General features: G+C 46.9%; 1 protein-coding gene across 1 annotated transcript in view; it reads right to left on the bottom strand.

Moving 5' to 3' along the window:
- The window catches only part of ADARB2 (adenosine deaminase RNA specific B2 (inactive)), a 485,894-nt gene that overhangs the window by 38,807 nt on the left and 427,351 nt on the right, over positions 1 to 19,736 (bottom strand). The window contains exon 7 of the mRNA XM_012466970.2: positions 1,872 to 2,040. Within this exon, the coding sequence (XP_012322393.1) occupies positions 1,872 to 2,040 (169 nt within the window). The remainder of the gene's footprint in view (positions 1 to 1,871; positions 2,041 to 19,736) is intronic.

Consider the following 19,736-nt stretch of genomic DNA (forward strand, 5'->3'; position numbering starts at 1 on the left):
AAGTTTCAATTCTGTAGTGTTAATTTACTTCGTTTCCGTAGTGTTAATTTACTTCATTTTTCTGGGGCCTCACAGAGTGAATTTAGAAACCGAATCCTATCTTAGGGTACCAAGACAATTTCAGTTGAGGTGAAAATGACTGCTTTTCCCAGTCATGCAGAGATGAGAATAAGGAGGAATATACATTTTCTCCTGAAAAATGAGCTATTTGTTGACAGTGGCCTATTCCCTTTTGATGCAGAAACTACGGCCTTGGTCCACTGTCATTAGCTAATCCTGCAGCATCCTGGCCAGGAGTGCCCAGAGCCTGGAATGGGCACCATTTTCCCGCAGCCCTCCCGTGATTTCCATGAGAAAGTGGAACCACTGCTTTCAGGGGCTGGGGTTCCAGGGGCTGGGGTTCCATCTGCCTGGGGCCCCCAAAGCCGCTCGGTGTGGATCTGGGGATGGAGGGGGCAGAGTTGTAGAGGCCTGCGGGGTCTGCATCTATGGGGACTGAGGCAGGAACGGCAGGGGCAGGGCACAGGTGCAGCTCAGGTCTCCCCTCTCCTCCTGCGCTCCCTGATGTCACCCCCACCCCCAACCTCTAGCCCCTTGGGTTTTCAGGACAGGCCAGGGTCCAGTGCTCAGCCTTAGGATGGGTAAACAGTTGTCCTGTGATCTGCTGGGCACTGGAGCCACAGCCTGCCCTCATGAGGCCGTCTGGGCCTACTCTCTCCCTTTTCTCCCCAGATCCTGCTGGGTGGTCAGGAGCCCAGGACCCCATGGGCACAAAAGGCTCCATGCAAGGGTCGGAGGTGATGCTCCCTGCCCTCCATGGGCCTCGGGCTTCCTACTCCTCCCCCCTACTCAGCCTCCTTTCTTCACATCCTGGGGACCACCCTGTGCACCTCCTGCCTGGTTTAACCACAGAAATGTCCTTACAGAGGGTCTCAGGGGCCTCAGACTGGTTAGGAGCTGGGGATGGCATGGGCCCAGAGACCCCCATTTGTGTGGAATGCACTGCTTTCACCCCATTTGCAGATGACAGAGCAACTGGATGACCAACGTGTCCAGAGGGCATTTGGGGTCACTTTTAACCCAGACTTCCGTGATTGTGTTGTAATTAGGTTTTTTATCGGGCTCAGGGGAAGTTCATGGCTCTTTTAGGGAAACTCATGCCTATTTTCCAGACTATTTTCCACACCCCTATTTTCCAGACTAATGTGACAGAAATGCCCTGCAGTGAAGATGGCACTTTCAGGGCATCACACAAATGTGGGGGAGGTCTTGGGGCATCAGACCAAGGTAGAGGCAGATCTCAGGCAGAGGGGCTCAGGAGCTCGGGGCGTGGCAGGGACTGGAGGAGCTGGGAGGGAGGTGGGTGCCTGTTCTGCACCTCCCTGCTCCTCTGCACAGAGCTCGGCTGAGGCAGCTCATCCTGAGACCTCCAAACAGAGGCTCTGAAAACTCCTTCCAAAAAGACAACATCTCAGGGGTGGTGGGGGAGTGTTCGACACAGCTGACATGAAGGCCTGTGGCCATCCTGGGATGTTAAGTCAGGTTTTGGTGGAAAGTGCAGCTGGGAGGGGAGGCCCTGGCTTTTCGTTGGCCTTTGGCCACCCTGACTGGCTGGCAGCCTCAGGCCAGGGCTGGTTGTCTCTGTAGTGGCAGCCTGGGGTGGCCAGGCCTTGCTCACTCGGGGTGCCTTGGGCTCAGGGTGTGGGACTGAACACACAGAATGGCTGTAGAGTCCACGGCTCAGGCAGAGGGCCCTGACCGCATGTGCCCTTCATCTCTGACCTTGCCAGAAGTGGGACTCAGGGAGCCGGGGGCCTAGTGCTCCCCACCAGCTGCAGCTGACATCTGCGAGAGGAAGCTGTGGGCCTCACCTGGCGATCTTGTCAGTGCAGGACATGGTGACCAGCTGTTCCCCCAGCAGGACGCCGTCCCAGGTCTGCACTGCACTGGAACCGCGCACAGGAACCGTCCCTTCCCCGGACTCGATCTTGGTGCGCAGGTGCCCACGGAACTTCCTGACCAGGTGTTTGCTGCTGTGCACTAGGAGACAAGAGGGCACAGAGGTGAGAAGAGGGAAGCTGCCTTGGTTTTGAGGGGTGGGAGGGGATGAAGGGCTGCCATGGAGGTTAAAGGGCCCCATGCCATGGCTGGGCGTGTGGCATGGGGAAGGGGCTTCAGAAGCAAGTGCTGTGCGGGGGTAGGCTCCAGAGCCACAGCATATGGCCCGGGCTGGGAGTAAAACCCCTGGCTTCATGGGCCAAACTTTCTTCTCACCAAACCCACCTCTGCTGGGTAAGCATGGCTGCAGCCTAAACCATGCTCAGGTGAGCGTGGGCCGCTGCCTCCCCAGGTACTTCATTACAGACACAGACTTGAACCCGCAGTTGGATGTGTAGTTTTCAGGTGTCACGAATGTAAGGCTGGCTGCCTCGCTGGGAGCTGAGTGGACACGCCCCTCTCTCTCCGCACCTGAAAACTACCTCACCATTCTGAGCACATTACTCAGCATTTGCCCTCTCCATGCGGGCTCCCCGTACCCGTTTCCGCATTCCAATCTCAGCCCTGCACCCACCGAAATTTTAAAAAAGCCTGCCAAAGACCTGCCCTATGGCAAGCTTGCCCCGTACATCCTTGACCAGCCCCTCGTCCATGCCCAGTCCCTTCATATCCAATGAAATTATCTCCTCTTTGTTTCCCCACAGTCAATCAGCTACCTCCACTCCCTATAAAACCCCACGCCCCAAGAAGAGAAGCGTGACTTCTCTGGCCCCTCCTGTTGGACCGTAGAACCTCACCCAGGAGCTGATTAAATTTCTTTATTCCAATAACTGGCCTCAGTTGCCTCATTTAAATCTCAGTTGCTTCATTCAAACCTTACAAGTGGTGCCGAAAACCCGGGGGCAGTTCTAAGACCCCTCCCCTCCTGAGGGAAACTGACTCCTGCACTCAAAGCTGAACAGGGGAGCCTCTCGCCTCAAGGTAAGACTTCTGTTGCCTATAACTTTTCCCGCTGGCTGCTCTGTGGACTACCTGCTCGTAAACGTGGCCGTGTCAGGGACTCCCTCTCCCTTCTTTCGCTGTGGGCCCGGGGCCCTGGCCTCGTTCTGAGGATCTGAGTGCAGCAGAGATGTCCCTGCACTCTTGTCTTCTCCCTCTAAGGGGTCTCTCAGGGCAAGGAATCTGAGGGAGACATCCCCACATTTCTGCACCCTCTCGTAGTCTCAGGTGTTCGGTGGGACGGCCCGGGACGCTGAGCCACCCTTCCGATCATCTTCGCAGCAGCGGCTAATGTTTGGGTAATCAGAAGCCCTGTTTACAACTTCAGGCCCTGCCCAGAAGCAGGACAAACCCCCGGCTTATGCCACTAAAATGTCTATCTCAAACTCGCCCTTTGGCATATAAACTCCTGCTAATTGAGTCACTGCCACTTTCAGTTTCTCTTCCTAACCTCAGCACAAGTAAGCGGATGATTAAGTAAATTCTAAGCAGCAAATCCAGATTCAGCTGTATTCTCGGCTCCTGTTTCTGCTCCTATCTCCTAACTCTCTCACTCTCACTCTCTCTCTCTCTCTCTCTGTCAATGACAGCCGCTGGCGGCCGTTTCCCACTTCTCTTTATCTCCCTCTCTTTCTCTCTCTAAATAACGGCCGTTTCCTGCTTTATGGAGTAACTGTACTTTCAGTTTCTCTTCCTACCCCCAGCACGAGTGAGTGAGTGAGTTTATGTGTAGTCCCACAGCCTAACAGTTACGGGGCTTGTGTGGGCCTCCTCTTTAAAGCTGCTCCCAACCCCCTCCTCCTCCTCTTTCAAGCTGCTCCCAACCCCCCCTCCTCCTCCTTCAAGCTGCTCCCAACCCCCTTGGCTCCTCCTCCTCCAAGTTCTAACATGGCCTCTCCTGTTAGTGCCCACACTCACTCACACAGCACTCCCACCAATGGGAGTTCCCCTCTTTGTTCCCTCTACACAAAATCCCCAATTCCTCCTGCCCCTCCTCTTTCAAAACGCCAACCCCCTTCTGCTCTCCCAGGTCCTAACATAGCCTCTCCTGCTAGTGCTCACATTCACCTTCACAGCGCTCCCACCAATGAGAACTCCCTCCTTTGTCCCCTCTGCGAAGTGGCTAGAACGAAAGGTGTCATCCAAGTACACGTTCCCTTCTCTCTCTCTAATTTAGCCACCATTAAAAATGCCTAGGGTCATTCTCCACCAATCCTACTGTTTACACTAAAAAATTTTCCTATCTCACTCAGGCCTATAACTTAACCCAGCTGCCTTCCTTAACCAATTAACCAACGCTGTAGTCCTACATACCCAAGTAAACCCAGACTCCCATACGAGACCTGGTAAACATGGCATTTAAAGTTTTAATAGCCAACAAGAAAAGGCTGAGGCCATCCACCAGGCCCATTTACAGCAACAGGTAAGCCTCCAAACCCAAGCCATTGTAGCAGCCCTAAGGCCAGCAGCTTGCCCAGCGTCTAGTATAAGGAACTCCTCCAAGTTCCTCCAAAAATGTCCCCCAAGACCTGTCCAGACTGCTTCAAAGGTCCCACCTGGGCCCTGCTTCAAATACGGCCAGGAGGGGCACTGGGCCTGTGCCCCCGTCCATGTCCAGCCCCTGGACCCTGTCCTATCTGCAAACAGACTAAACACTGGAAGGTTGACTGCCCGTTCTGGACTACAGGCTCACCCCCTGCATCTCCATGTGAGGGGCAGGCCAGTTCAAAGGATGCAGTCCCTTCGTTTAAACTCCTCGGCCTCATGGACAATTAATGCAGCCCAGACTCGAGGACCCCCATCACCCTTGCCAAGCCTAGGAAAATGCTGCAAGTGGCGGGTAAGTCCATTTCCTTCTTAATGGACATGGGGGTTGCCTATTCTGTATTGCCTTCCTACTCAGGGCCTAGTATACCTTCCCAGGTTTCAGTTATGGGAATTAATGAAAAGCCTTCCTGCCCTAATCAAACCCATCCTTTAGCCTGTGTCCTCCAAGGACACCCCTTTTCTCACTCTTTTCTAATCATACCCTCATGTCCAGTTCCCCTATTAGGACGAGATATTCTCCAGACTGTGGGGGCCACTCTCCAACTCACTGGCCCCCCATACTCAAACCCATCACCCACTCGCCTCCTACTGCCCCTCCTAACCGACCCTATGCCCGGGCTCAACCCCTTGTCTCAACTCCCTATCCCTCCTAATGTGGTTAATCCCTTAGTATGGAATATATCTAAGCCTGTAATGGCCAGACATCACATGCTAGTTAAAATACATCTTAAAAATCCTACCCACTTTCCCTCACAGCCTCAGTTTCCCATCTCAAAAACCCACTGCCAGGGCCTAAAGCCTATTATCACCTAACTCCTAGCACAGAGACTCCTTTTTCCTACCAGTTCCCCTTCCAACACTCCTATCTTGCCAGTCCAAAAGCCATGCGGCTATCGCCTGGTTCAGGACCTGCGCCTTATCAATAAGGCAGTAATTCCCCTCCACCCTGTAGTTCCCAATCCATACACCCTATTATCAAACATTCCCTCCACTACTTCTCATTTTACAGTCCTTGACCTCAAGGATGCTTTTTTTTTTTTTTTTTTTTTTTAAACATTCCCTACACCCGGATTGGATTAGTATTTCCTCTTTGCCTTTACTTAAACCAATCCAAACACTAACCTCTCGAAGCAGTTGACCTGGACGGTCCTGCCCCAGGGCTTTACAGACAGCCCTCACATATTTAAATAAGCATTAGCAGCTGACCTAACCTCTTGCCCCCTTCAGCCTAGTCTCCTCTTACAGTACGTGGACAATCTGCTGCTTTGCAGCCCTTCCCTCTCCATGTCACAGCGGCATACTGCCGCTCTCCTTAATTTCCTTGAGTCTAGGGGATATCGGGTTTCCCCCGCCAAAGCACAGCTACCGGTCACCTCAGTAATCTATTTAGGTATTCACCTTACTCCCCAAACTAAGGGCTTACAACAGACAATTGAGCAAGTACACAAAGCATGTGCCACTTGCTCTAAAGTCTCATCTCAGGGTGGCTTAAGGCCACAGTTCCCTACTCACAGATGCGGGGCAAATTACCAGCCCAAGACTAGCAAATTAATTTTACCCATATGACCTCTCACGTCAAGCCTTTTTTAGTTTCTCACAATCTCCCAGTACAACCACCTCCCCTGGCTTCCTACCTCCCCTACTTCTCTCTCCTCCGCCACTTACTCAGGAACACATGGACTGCACTCTCCCCATAGTTTCAGGACTGGAGGACTCCCATCTAGCAGTACCTCCACATTGCTGTCCTGACCACCCCAACTGCCGCCAAACTTTTAGGCCACACCCCTTGGTACCATGTGTCCTGCCTCAAATTGGCCCCCAAAAATTACCAGTGGAAGTCCAAACCCTTAGGCCCCACTCATCTTCGCCTCACTCGTGCCCCCTGCCCGTTACCCTCTAACCCTCCAAACCTTTCTCATCTCAATTGTTCTAGTCCTTCCCCTTAACGCCAGTCCGTACTACGTCTGGCGGTTCTACCTTCAAGAGTCCTAGACAGAGAGCCCCGCTACTAAAACTCATTACCTTGCCCAAGCAGACTGCCATAAGCCATCATCACCAGCTAATAAAATGACCGCTAAAACGTTGGAGTGCCCACAAACTGTATGTAGACTATACTTAAAAATACCCCCAGGGAACATGGCTAATATTTCAGTCCTATACCTGCATTGTCCCTTAAGTTATAAAACAACTTAGCTCTATAAGCCATACAATCCTAGAAAATAAGGCCACCCTAACTAACCAAATCAAACCCTCAAGTAACACCTGTCATCTTTTCTCCTGGTTAACTCTGGTACAGCAGGGAGCCAACATGTTAAACTTAACCAAAACTGTAAACCTCACTCACTGCTTTTTATGTGCCTCTCTCAGCAACTCCCCCCTGCCCTTAGCTGCAGTTCCCCTCTGGTCCAAATTCAATCTGTCACAGTCACCTACTGGGCCTTAACACCACCTTAACAAATATCCCCTTGTTCAAAATACACTCTCAAAATTTCTCTCTCTCTGCTATGAGACAGCCAGCAGCTCCAGTCCCAGCTGCAATACCACAATAAAAATAAAAACCTCCCTCTATGTGCCACCAAGAAAATACTTTTAGTATAATGGAACCCAAACAAAAGTTATAACTGCCTCCCTTCCCTTCCCCTGTGTGCCCGTCACCCTAGTCCCACAGTTAAAAGTATATAGGCAGGCCAAGTTCCTGTCCCTCATCGCACCATCCCCTAATCACCAAAACAAACAAGCAGTCTTCCTCCCAATAGTAATAGGCCTCTCTTTAGCATCCTCTCTAGCAGCAGCTAGAATAAGAAGTGGAGCCATAAGCTACAGTATCACTTCAGCCGTTCAACTGGAAAACAAACTCCGTGTAGCCATTGAAGCATCAGCTGCCTCCCTGGCCTCCCTCCAGCAACAAATCACCTCACTAGCCCAGGCAACTCTCCAAAACCAATGGGCCCTTAACCTACTAATGGCAGAAAAAGGAGGTACCTGTCTGTTTCTACAGGATCAGTGTTGCTATTACATCAATAAAACAGGCCTAGTAGAAAAAAAAGTCAATACTCTCTACCGCCTCCAGGAGGACCTCTGAGAAATACCAAATGCACCAAACTCTCCTCTTAACTGGTGGCAATCTCCCATACTTACCTGGCTGGCTCCCGTTGTCATTCCCTTAATCGTAGTTTGTCTTCTACTAATGCTAGCCCTGTTCTTTCTCAGGTTTTTACAAGCACGCATAAGGGAAATCTCCAGGGTAGCCGTAAACTAGATGTTACTTCACCCCTATGTCTGAAATCTAACTGAGGCACCAGCCAACTGACCTCCCCACTTCACCCCTGTTCAGCAGGAAGTAGCTAGAAAAGAAGTGACGTCCTATATCATCAAAAAGGTCGGAATGTAAGTCTGGCTGCCTTGCTGGGAGCCGAGTGGACATGCCCCTCTCTCTCCGTGCCTGAAAACTACGTCACCATTCTGAGCACATTACTCAGCATTTGCCCTCTCCATGCGGGCTCCCCGTACCCGTTTCCGCATTCCAATCTCAGCCCTGCACCCACCGAAATTTTAAAAAAGCCTGCCAAAGACCTGCCCTATGGCAAGCTTGCCCCGAACATCCTCGAACAGCCCCATGTCCATGCCCAGTCCCTTCATATCCAATGAAATTACCTCCTCTTTGTTTCCCCGCAGTCAATCAGCTACCTCCACTCCCTATAAAACCCCACGCCCCAAGAAGAGAAGTGTGACTTCTCTGGCCCCTCCTGTCGGACCGTAGAACCTCGCCCAGGAGCTGATTAAATTTCTTTATTCCAATAACTGGCCTCAGTTGCCTCATTTAAATCTCAGTTGCTTCATTCAAACCTTACAATGAAATACCATTTTCTCACTTTTGCAGCCATTAAAAATGTAAATATGCTCAGCAGGAGGGCTGTGCAGAAATAGGTGATGAATGGAGCTCTGCTCTTATCCTTGTCTAGATGTCAATTCTGGCCCCATGGGAACCTGGAGAAAGTTTCTCAGAGTCACTGTGACCTGGTTCTTCCTCTAACTAAGGGGTAATAGGAGTGCTGGTCACCCCAGCTGTGGGGAGTCGGTGAGGCAGCTCCTGTGAAAGTGCAGGGATAGCCTAGGTGCCTCTGCTCTTGCTGCATCCCCCAATTACTGAGGGTCTCCACAGGCAGGAGCTCTGCCAGGCCCAGAAGTGAGGGAGCCTCTGGTGGGTGTCTGTGGGTCCCTCAGGTGTTCTGTGTTCTACTTTCCAGGGTCCCCTCAACACCCCTGCCACCTGTACCCCATACCCCACAATTACTTGGAGAATGAGCATGAGCAAGAGGACGATTAAAAGCTTAAATTTGTTTTTTTTTTTTTTTTTTTTTTAAATGGAGTCTCGCTTTGTCACCCTAGCTGGAATGCAGTGGCATGATCTTGGCTCATGCAACCTCTGCCTCCCAGGTTTAAACGATTCTGCCACCTCAGCCTCCTGAGTAGCTGGGATTACAGGCACTCGCCACCACGCTCAGCTAATTTTTGTATTTTCAGTAGCGACGGGTTTTTGCCATGTTGGGTAGGCTGGTCTTGAACTCCTGACCTCAGGTGATCTGCCCGCCTCAGCCTCACAAAGTGCTGGGATTGTAAGGGTGAGCCATAGCACACAGCCAAAATTGTGTATGTTAAATCTGGATTATATTGTAATAAATATAGAAATGGCCCTGAGGAGGGATCCAATATGGCTGATTAGGAGCAGCTCTGGATTGCAGCTCCCAGCAAGAGCACAGAGGGTGAGGGGACACTGCATTTCCAGATGGATTTTTATTGCTCACAGACCAGGAGATTCCCAGGTGGAGGAGCACCCTGGGTCGCCAGGGCGGCTGTTTTGGCCGGCATGGCAGGTCTCTGCACAAAAAACTCACACAGGTCCGGGTGCCGTTTCAGCTGGCGACTGCAGTGCCTGGGAGACAGAGTCGCCCGTTCAACTGATGAAAAGGGGACTGAAACAGGGAGCCAAGCCAGGAGATTCCAGGGTGAAAAAGCGCCACGAATCTCCAGCGCAGCTGTTTGAGCTGGCACAGTGGATCTCTGCACAGGAAAGCATACAGATCTGGGCGCCTTTTCAACAGGTGACTGGAAACACCTGGGAGACAGCGTCGCCCATTCAACTGAAAAAAAAAGGGGACTGAAACGGGGAGCCAGGCCAGGAGATTCCCAGGTGGAAAAGTGCCACAAGTCTCCAGCACAGCTGGCGCAGTGGGTCTCTGAACAAAATCTCACATAAATCCAGGTGCCTTTTCAACTGATGACTGGAACACCTGGGAGACAGAGTTGCCCATTCAACTGAAAAAAGGGGGACTGAAATGGAGCCAGGCCAGGAGATTCCTGGGTGAAAAAGTGCCACGAGCCCCCAGCGTGGCTGTTTCAGTCGGCACAGCAGATCTCCGTACAAGAAATCACACAAATCCGGGCACCATTTCAACTGGTGACTGGAACGCCTGGGAGACAGAGTCACCTGTTCAACTTAAAAAAAAAAAAAAGGGTCTGAGGCAGGGAGCCAGGTCATCAGGCTCGGCCGGTCCCACCCCCAACAAAGACCGGCAATCTGAAACACTCTGGATTGAGTTTCACAGCAAGCACAGCTGAACCCAGGATGGTCCAGCTCTGTGGGGGAGAGGCGTCTGCCATTATAGAGGCAGCCTGCTATTGCTAATGCAGTCCATCATTACAGAGAGAGTCTGCCATTGCCGAGGCAGTTCTAACTATACCCCTATAAACAGGACTGCAGGGAAATTCACACAGCAGCTGGGCAGAGCGCACAGCAGATCAGCAACGCCTCTGCTGGCAGACTGTGACTAGGCTGCCTCCTCGCTGGGCAGGACGGCCCTGAAAAAAGGCAGCAGCACAACAGAAACTTACAAATAAAGCCCTACCATCCCGGGATAAAGCACCTGGGGAAAAATAGGCGGTTATGAGTTCTGCTGACTTAAAACGTACCTAACTAGCAGCTCTGAATGGAACAACAGAGCTCACAGCTCAGCACCTGAGCTCCTATAAAGCACAGACTGTCTCCTCAAGCAGCTCCCCAACCCCTGTATATCCAAAGAGTCACCTGATAAAGGAGCGCTCAGACTAACATCTGGCAGGTATCCTTCTGGGACAAAGCAGAAGAAGAAACTGGCAGCAACCCTTACTGTTCTGCAGCTGCTGCAGGTGATCTGCAGGCAAGCAGGGTCTGGAGTGAACCTCAGCAGTCCTACAGCAGAGGGGCCTGTTAGAAGGAAAACTAAGAAACAGAAATAACTTCATCATCAACAAACTGGATATCCACAGGATTTATTTAACTGTGGTCTTTGTAGTTGGTGACTTTCAGATGGGGTCTCTGAAAGTCACCAACTACAAAGACCACAGGTAAATAAATCCACAAAGATGGGATGAAACCAGTGCAAACAGGATGAAAACACCCAAAACCAGAATGCCTCTCTTCCTCAAAGGGATCACAACTCCTCACCAACAAGGGATCAAGGCTGGATGGAGAATGAGTCTGATGAATTGACAGAAACAGGCTTCAGAAGGTGGGAAATAAGAAATTCCTCAGAGCTATAAGAACATGTTCTAACCCAATGCAAAGAAACTAAGAACGTTGAAAAAAGGTCTGACAAAATGCTAACGAGAATAAACAGCTTAGAGAGGAACATAAATGAATTGATGGAGCTGAAAAACACAACACGAGAAGATCGCGAAGCATACAAGTTTCAGTAGCTGAATTGACCAAGCAGAAGAAAGGATATCAGAGTTTGAAGATCATCTCAATGAAATAAAATGAGAAGGCAAGACTAGAGAAAAAAGAGTAAAAAGAAACGAACAAAGTCTCCAAGAAATATGGGGTTATGTGAAAAGACCTAATCTAGGTTTGATAGGTGTACCTGAATGTGACGAAGAGAATAAATCCAAGCTGGAAAACACTCTTCAGGATATTATCCAGGAAAACTTCCCCATCCTAGCAAGGCAGGCAATATTCAAGTCCAGGAAATACAGAGAACATCACAAAGATATTCCTCAAGAAGAGCAACCCCAAGGCACATAATCGTCGGATTCACCAGGGTTGAAATGAAGGAGAAAATGCTAAGGGCAGCCAGAGAGAAAGGTCGAGTTACCCACAAAGGGAAGCCCATCAGACTCACAGCGAATCTCCCTGCAGAAACCCTACCAGCCAGAAGAGAGTGGGGGCCAATATTCAACATCCTTAAAGAAATGAACTTTCAACTTAGAATTTCATATCCAGCCAAACTAAGTTTCATAAGCGAAGGAGAAATATAATCCTTTACAAACAAGCAATTACTCAGAGATTGCATCACCACTAGGCCTGCTTTACAAGAGCTCCTGAAAGAAGCACTAAACACAGAAAGGAACAACCAGTATCAGCCACTCCAAAAACATACCAAATGGTAAAGAGCATCGACACAATGAAGAAACTGCATCAAATAACAGGCAAAACAAGCAGCTTGGCATCAAAATGGCAGGACCAAATTCACACATAACAATATTAACCTTAAACGCAAATGGGCTAAACATCCCAATCGAAAGACACAGACTGGCAAACTGGATAAAAAGCCAAAACCATTGTTGTGCTGTATCCAGGAAACCCATCTCACATGTAAGGATACACGTAGGCTCAAAATAAAGACATGGAGGAAGATTTACCAAGCAAATGGAGAGCAAAAAGCAGCATGAGTTGCAATCCTAGTCTTTGATAAAATAGACTTTAAACCAACAAAGATCAAAAGAGACAAATAAGGACGTTACATAATGGTAAAAGGATCAATGTAACGAGAAGAGCTAACAATCCTAAATATATACGCACTGAATACAGAAGCACCCAGATACATAAAGCAAGTTCTTAATGACTTCCAAAGAGACTTAGACTCCCACACAATAATAGTGGGAGACTTTAACACTCCACTGTCAATATTAGACAGATCAACGAGACAGAATATTAACAAGGATATCCAGGACTTGAACTCAGACCTGGAACAAGCAAACCTAATAGACATTTACAGAACTCTCCATCCGAAATCCACAGAATATACATTCTTCTCAGCACCACATCACACCTACTCTAGAATTGACCACATAATCAGAAGAAAATCACTCCTCAGCAAATGCAAAAGAACAGAAATCATAACAAACAGTCTCTCAGACCACAGTGCAATCAAGTTAGAACTCAGAAGTTAATTCAGAACCGCACAGCTTCATGGAAACTGAACAACTGGCTCTTGAATCTTGACTGAATAAACAAAGAAATGAAGGCAGATATAAAGATGTTCTTCGAAACCAATGAGAACGAAGACACAACGTACCAGAATCTCTGGGACACATTTAAAGCAGTGTCTAGAGGCAAATATATAGCAATAAACGCTCACATGAGAAACAAGGTAAGATCTAAAATCGACACCTGATCGTCAAAATTGAAAGAGCTAGAAGAGCAAGATCAAAAAAACTCAAAACCTAGCAGAAGACAAGAAATAACTAAGATCAGAGCAGAACCGAAGGAGTTAGAGACACAAAAAACCCTTCAAAAAATCATCAGTCCAGGAGCTGGTTTTTTGAAAGGATCAACAAAATAGACCACTAGCCAGATTAATAAAAAAGAAGAGAGAAGAGAGAGAATAATCAAATAGATGCAATAAAAAACAATAAAGGGGATATCACCACAGATTCCACAGAAATACAAACCACCATCAGAGATTACTACAAACAACTCTATGCACGTAAACCAGTAAACCTAGAAGAAATGGATAAATTCCTGGACACTTGCATCCTCCCAAGCCTAAACCAGGAAGAAGTCGAAACCCTGAATAGACCAATAACAAGGGCTGAAGTTGAGGCAGCAATTAATAGCCTACCAACCAAAAAAAGCCCAGGTCCAGATGGGTTCACAGCCAGATTCTACCAGACATACAAAGAGGAGCTGGTACCACTCCTCCTGAAGCTATTCCAAACAATCCAAAAAGAGGGAATCCTTCCGAAATCATTTTATGAGACCAACATCATCCTGATACGAAAACCCAGCAGAGATTCAACAAGATAAGAAAACTTCAGGCCGATATCCATGATGAATATAGATGCAAAAATTCTTCAATAAAATACTGGCAAACCGATTGCAACAGCACATCAAAAAGCTTATCCATCACGATCAAGTAGCTTTCATCCCAGGGATGCAAGGCAGGTTCAACATACGCAAGTCTATGAACGTAATTCACCACATAAATGGACCAAAGACAAAAACCACATGATTATCTCAATAGATGCAGAGAAGGCCTTTGACAAAATTCAACAGCCTTTATACTAAAAACTCTCAATAAAACTAGGTATTGATGGAACGTATCTCAAAATAATAAAGGCTATTTATGAGAAACCCACAGCCAATATCATACTAAATGGACAAAAACTGGAAGCTTTCCCTTTGAAATCTGGCAGTAGACAAGGAAGCCCTCTCTCACCACTCCTATTCAATATAGTATTGGAAGTTCTAGCCAGAACAACCGGACAAGAAAAAGAAATAAAGGGTATTCAATTAGGAAAGGAGGAAGTCAAACTGTTTCTATTTGCAGGCGACATGATTGTATATTTAGAAGACCCCATCGTCTCAGCCCAAAATCTCCTGAAACTGATAAGCCACTTCAGCAAAGTCTCAGGATACAGAATCAGTGTGCAGACATCACAAGGATTCCTATACACCAATAACAGACTTAAAGAGAGCCAAATCAAGAATGAACTGCCATTCACAATGGCCTCAAAGAGAATAAAATACCTAGGAATACAACTAACAAAGAATGTAAAGGACCTCTTCAAGGAGAACTACAAACCACTGCTCAACGAAATAAGAGAGGACACAAACAGATGGAGAAACATTCCATGCTCATGGTTAGCAGAGTCAATATCGTGAAAATGGCCATACTGCCCAAAGTAATTTACAGATTCTCCCCATCAAGCGACCAATGACCTCCTTCACAGAACTGGAAAAAATCACCTTAAACTTCATATGGAACCAAAAGAGAGCCCGCACAGCCAAGCTACTTCTAAGCAAAAAGAACAAAACTGGAGGCATCACCTTACCTGACTTCAAACTATACTACAAGGCTACAGTAATCAAAACAGCATGGTACTGGTACCAAAACAGAGATATAGACCAATGGAACAGAACAGAGGCCTCGGAGGCAACACAACACATCTACAACCATCTGATCTTTGACAAACCTGACAAAAACAAGCAATGGGGAAAGGATTCCCTGTTTAATAAATGGTGCTGGGAAAACTGGCTAGCCATGTGCAGAAAGCAGAAACTGGACCCCTTCCTGACACCTTACACTAAAGTTAACTCCAGATGGATTAAAGACTTAAACATAAGACCTACCACCATAAAAACTCTAGAAGAAAATCTAGGTAAAACCATTCAGGACATAGGCATAGGCAAGGACTTCATGACTAAAATGCCAAAAGTATTGGCAACAAAAGCCAAAATGGACAAACGGGACCTAATCAAACTCCAGAGCTTCTGCACAGCAAAAGAAATGGTCATTAGAGTGACTCGGCAACCAACAGAATGGGAAAAAGTTTTTGCAATCTACCCATCTGACAAAGGGCTGATATCCAGAATCTGCAAAGAACCAAAACAGATTTACAAGGAAAAAACAAGCCCATTCAAAAGTGGGCAAAGGATATGAACAGACACTTTACAAAAGAAGACATATGAGGCCAACAAACATATGAAAAAATGCTCATCATCACGGGTCATTAGAGAAATGCAAATCAAAACTGCATTGAGATACCATCTTACGCCAGTTAAAATGGTGATCATTAAAAAATCTGAAGACAACATGCTGGAGAGGATGTGGAGAAATGGGAACACTTTTACACTGTTTGTGGGAGTGTAAATTAGTTCAACCATTGTGGAAGACAGTGTGGCGATTCCTCAAGGACCTAGAAATAGAAATTCCATTTGACCCAGCAATCCCATTACTGGGTATATATCCAAAGGATTATAAATCATTCTACTATAAGGACACATGCACACGAATGTTCATTGCAGCACAGTATACAATAGCAAAGACTTGGAACCAACCCAAATGCCCATCGATGATAGACTGGACAGGGAAAATGTGGCACATATACACCATGGAATACTATGCAGCCATAAAAAACGATGAGTTCGTGTCCTTTGTAGGGACATGGACGAACCTGGAAACGATCATTCTCAGCAAACTGACACAAGAACAGAAAATCAAACACTGCATGTTCTCACTCATAGGTAGGTGTTGAACAATGAGAACACATGGACACAAGGAGGGGAGCATCACACACTGGGGTCTGTTGCGGGGAACCAGGGGAGGGACAGCAGGGGGTGGGAAGTTGGGGAGGGATAACATGGGGAGAAATGCCAGATATAGGTGATGGGAAGGAAGGCAGCAAACCACATTGCCATATATGTACCTATGCAACAATCTTGCATGTTGTTCACCTAACCTTCCCCCAAACCTAAAATGCAATAAAACATGTATTTTAAAAAATGGCCCACTGCTTTACATATGAATGTGGGTCCATCATTTACACACATATAAGTGAATATTAAATGCTTTCTTCAGAAAGTTTCTTAAGCTGTCAAAATGGTATTTCCGCATTTTCTCTCACTGACAGATCTGTGTCCCCACTGAAATCCATAGTGACATATAATACCCAGTATAGGAGGTGGAGATGATTGGATCATGGGGCAGATTTCTCATGCACAGTTAGTACCATCCCCATGGTGCTGTCCTCGTGGTAGTGAATGGTTCTCATGAGATCTGGTTATTTACAAGTGTATGACATCTCCCCCCACTCTTGCTCATCTCCCCGCTTCTTGCTCATCTCCCTCCTGTCTCACTCATCTCCCCCTTCTCTCATCTCCCTACCTTGCTCATCTTCCCCCGACTCATCTCCATCCTTTCTCGCTTATCTGTCCCCCACCCCCATTCATCTCCCCGACTTGTTGCTCCTGCCCTGGCCATGTCACCTTCCGCCATGATTGTGAGCTTCCTGAGGCCTCCCCAGACGCCTAGCAGACGCCAGTATCATGCTTCCTGTATAGCCTGCAGAACCTTGAGTCCATTAAATCTCCTTTCTTTATAAATTACCCAGTCTCAGGTATTTCTGTAGAGCAATGTGAGAATGGACTAATACAGTGCTGAATGGTTAAGTATTGCTTTGGTTTATACAGGAACTTTCTCCTACAGATCCCAAGTAATTTGCAGTGTATTTCTTATTTGTTTCTAAGAGCTGACATTCTTTCACTCTACATTCATAGTATCTAAAGGCTATGCACTGGGAAGAAAGATCGGTGTATTCTTTGGAGAAAGTAAACTTTTGAGAGGCTTCAGATGGCTTTTCATTTTGTAACCAACGAGATAACTTGATGAGATAAAATTTGGACCAGTCTTTAAGTCATCTATGGAAAAAAAGAGCCAAGGAGAGGGATTGAGCCTGGGTAGGCACAGCAAATGAATGCCCAGCCCTTCTCCAGATAAAGCACAAATCTCTTTTTTGCAGCTTTAATGGTGATGGTGATCACGATGGTGGTGGTGATGGTGATAACAGAAGTGATGGTGATGATGGTAATGGTGATTATGATGGTGAAGATAATGATGGCAATGGTGATGACGGTGGTGGTGATGGGGATGGTGATGATAATGAAAGTGATGAAGATGATGGTGATGGTGATGATCATGATGGTGATGGTAATGATGGTGGTGGTGATAGGGATGGTGATAATGAAAGTGATGGTGAAGATAATGGTGATGATCATGATGGTGATGGGGATGATGAAAGTGATGGTGAAGGTAATGGCAATAGTGATGGTGATGGTGTTAATGGTGGTGGTGAGGGGGATGGTGACCGATGGTGATGGTGGTGGTGATGGGGATGGTGATATGATAGTGATGATGATAATGAAGGTGATGGTGATGATAATTTAACATAAAATACTTCATAAAACTCTAAACACTTGGTTTAAACTGACTTTTTACAGGTGGGGTCTTTATGACCATTAACTTTCTGTGGAAGGCAACACTGAAAGCATGGAGAGGCCATCACATCTAACACTTTCCACAACATTACCACAATATTAGGGACTTTACACTACCATTTGGGGGATATTTTCTTAGGGAATACGGCTGTTGCTCTCCTTCCATTTCTGTTAATTATAGTGTTCTTATATCCTCCCAATATTTCAACTATTGAGGTCTTTTCTGAAATCTTGAATGTTGCCTGTTTTATTTGTATGGCCTTTCTAAATTCTTACCAGTTGCTACTGCACAACTAACTTTCCATGAAGTAGACTTCATAGCCTGTTAATGCCCTGACAACAGGGAGGCCCAGCTTTAATTAACAACTGGTTCCTAGGAGTTAACCCAAAGCTTTTGGGTTAGACTAATTCTGCCTGAAGAGCCAGGTGCATGAGATACTCCTGTTTATTTTCAGAGTTCAGTCATGGGGGGCCTTCTCCGCAGGCTCCCTGATGAGTTTGAGCAGCCCCAGGGTGGCCTGAATGTCGGGGATCTTGCAGAGCCCATTTCCTCTGGCTCCTTCCTGGCTAATTGTGAGAGGCAGGAAGGAGCTGAAGATGCCACTTAAGGCTGGACAAAATGCCAATCCAACTAGCAATTGCAGGGAGTGGGTCTCAAATGATCTGCAGTGGATTTAGAGTGTGCCTGAGACAGCAGAAGTGTAGAACCTTAAAATCCTGCCTGCTGTGTATACACAGATGCTCCAAAAGTCATCCAAACATTCTGGTCCAATTCTGACAGTCCAAGTCATTAGACTCTTCACTACAGTGTTTATTAGCCTAGATAAAACTCTAGATAAAACACTTACCTTTTGAGATCAATGTTAAGGTAAATGAGGATAGTTTTTAGATCCCCATTTCTAAATGAGGATGTGCTTTAAAAAATTGTTCAAGTGAATGTTTTATTTTTAGGGGAGAATCAAAAGGAGTTGGAGACAACAAGAGGTTATCCTCTGGGGAGCTAAAGATTTGTCTAAAGAGAGATGCATGGTTGCTACAATGTCAAGGAGGGGAGAGAGTGCCAAAAATGAAACAAACCACAGGCACGAGAAAAGAAGAAAATATTTGTAAGCACGAAGTACACTTTAGATTTTCAAACTGTCTTCAAAGGTTTATCCCAGGGAATCTGCCTGTGAAGCAAGCCGGTATCCACTGTAATAATATCCACGGTAGTTACCATGTGGCCACGTGGGTGCACTTTGCCTTATTTGATTGATGATGATAGTGACGATGCTGGATTATAAGGCCATTTAAATTCATTATCCTACAATGCATGGATATTATCTTATTTAACATATTTCTGTCACTCAATAGGAAAATCTGAAGACAGGAATTTAAGGAACTGTATTTTATATTCCCTGACTTCTTATGAGATTTTGGTCAAATCTCTTGAACTGCCTTTCTATTCGATGAATAGAATTGGCTTAGAACAAAATGTACTAGGCTTTTAGCATGAACCTGTAGGTAAATATATGACATAATCTATTTTTCTTGGCATTTTCTGGATACAGACTGGAGAATTTAAGCTGTTAAGTTCTCAGAAAATGGTTGTAAGAACTGAATTTACAAGGCTATTTAAAAATCATGCCAAGAAGGAAGAATCTGCAGGCAGGTTGTTGGTGGGTTGGGAGGAGAAGAGCTGCTCAACCACAGTGAAGTGCTGAGGTCCTCATCTTCTGCTCCATTTGGGCCCTTTCAGAACTGCCTGAGTTCTCACCCAGGCCACGAAGAAACCGGTTACCCTCTGAGAGTCTGGGCTGAGAGCAGTCATCGGAAACCTGACTCTGACATAGACACACAGCATGTTCTCCTGGCTGTGGGAAGAAATGTCTTTCAGGCATTTGTCCCTACCTTAACTGACCTGGCCCTTCTAGGTCCAGGGGAAAGCCACACATGTGACAGTTTTGAGTCACCTGAGATGAACGGAGTAGGCCTGGGTCTCAAGACATTGAAGACCAAGTCCGTAGTCTCTGTTGCAGAAGCAATTTTCCCCTCTTCCGCATGCGATATACCACAGACAAGTTTCTTTCCTGCCCATGATGCCGCAGAGCCGGGAGTCCGGCCATAAGCTCTGCCTGGCCTCTGGAGACAGACAGGCTACCAGGCCATCCATGCCTCC

This window comes from Aotus nancymaae, unplaced genomic scaffold (genome assembly GCF_030222135.1).
Source record: "Aotus nancymaae isolate 86718 unplaced genomic scaffold, 86718_ANA_hifiasm-v0.15.2.pri h1tg000173l, whole genome shotgun sequence".
Lineage (NCBI taxonomy): Eukaryota > Metazoa > Chordata > Mammalia > Primates > Aotidae > Aotus > Aotus nancymaae.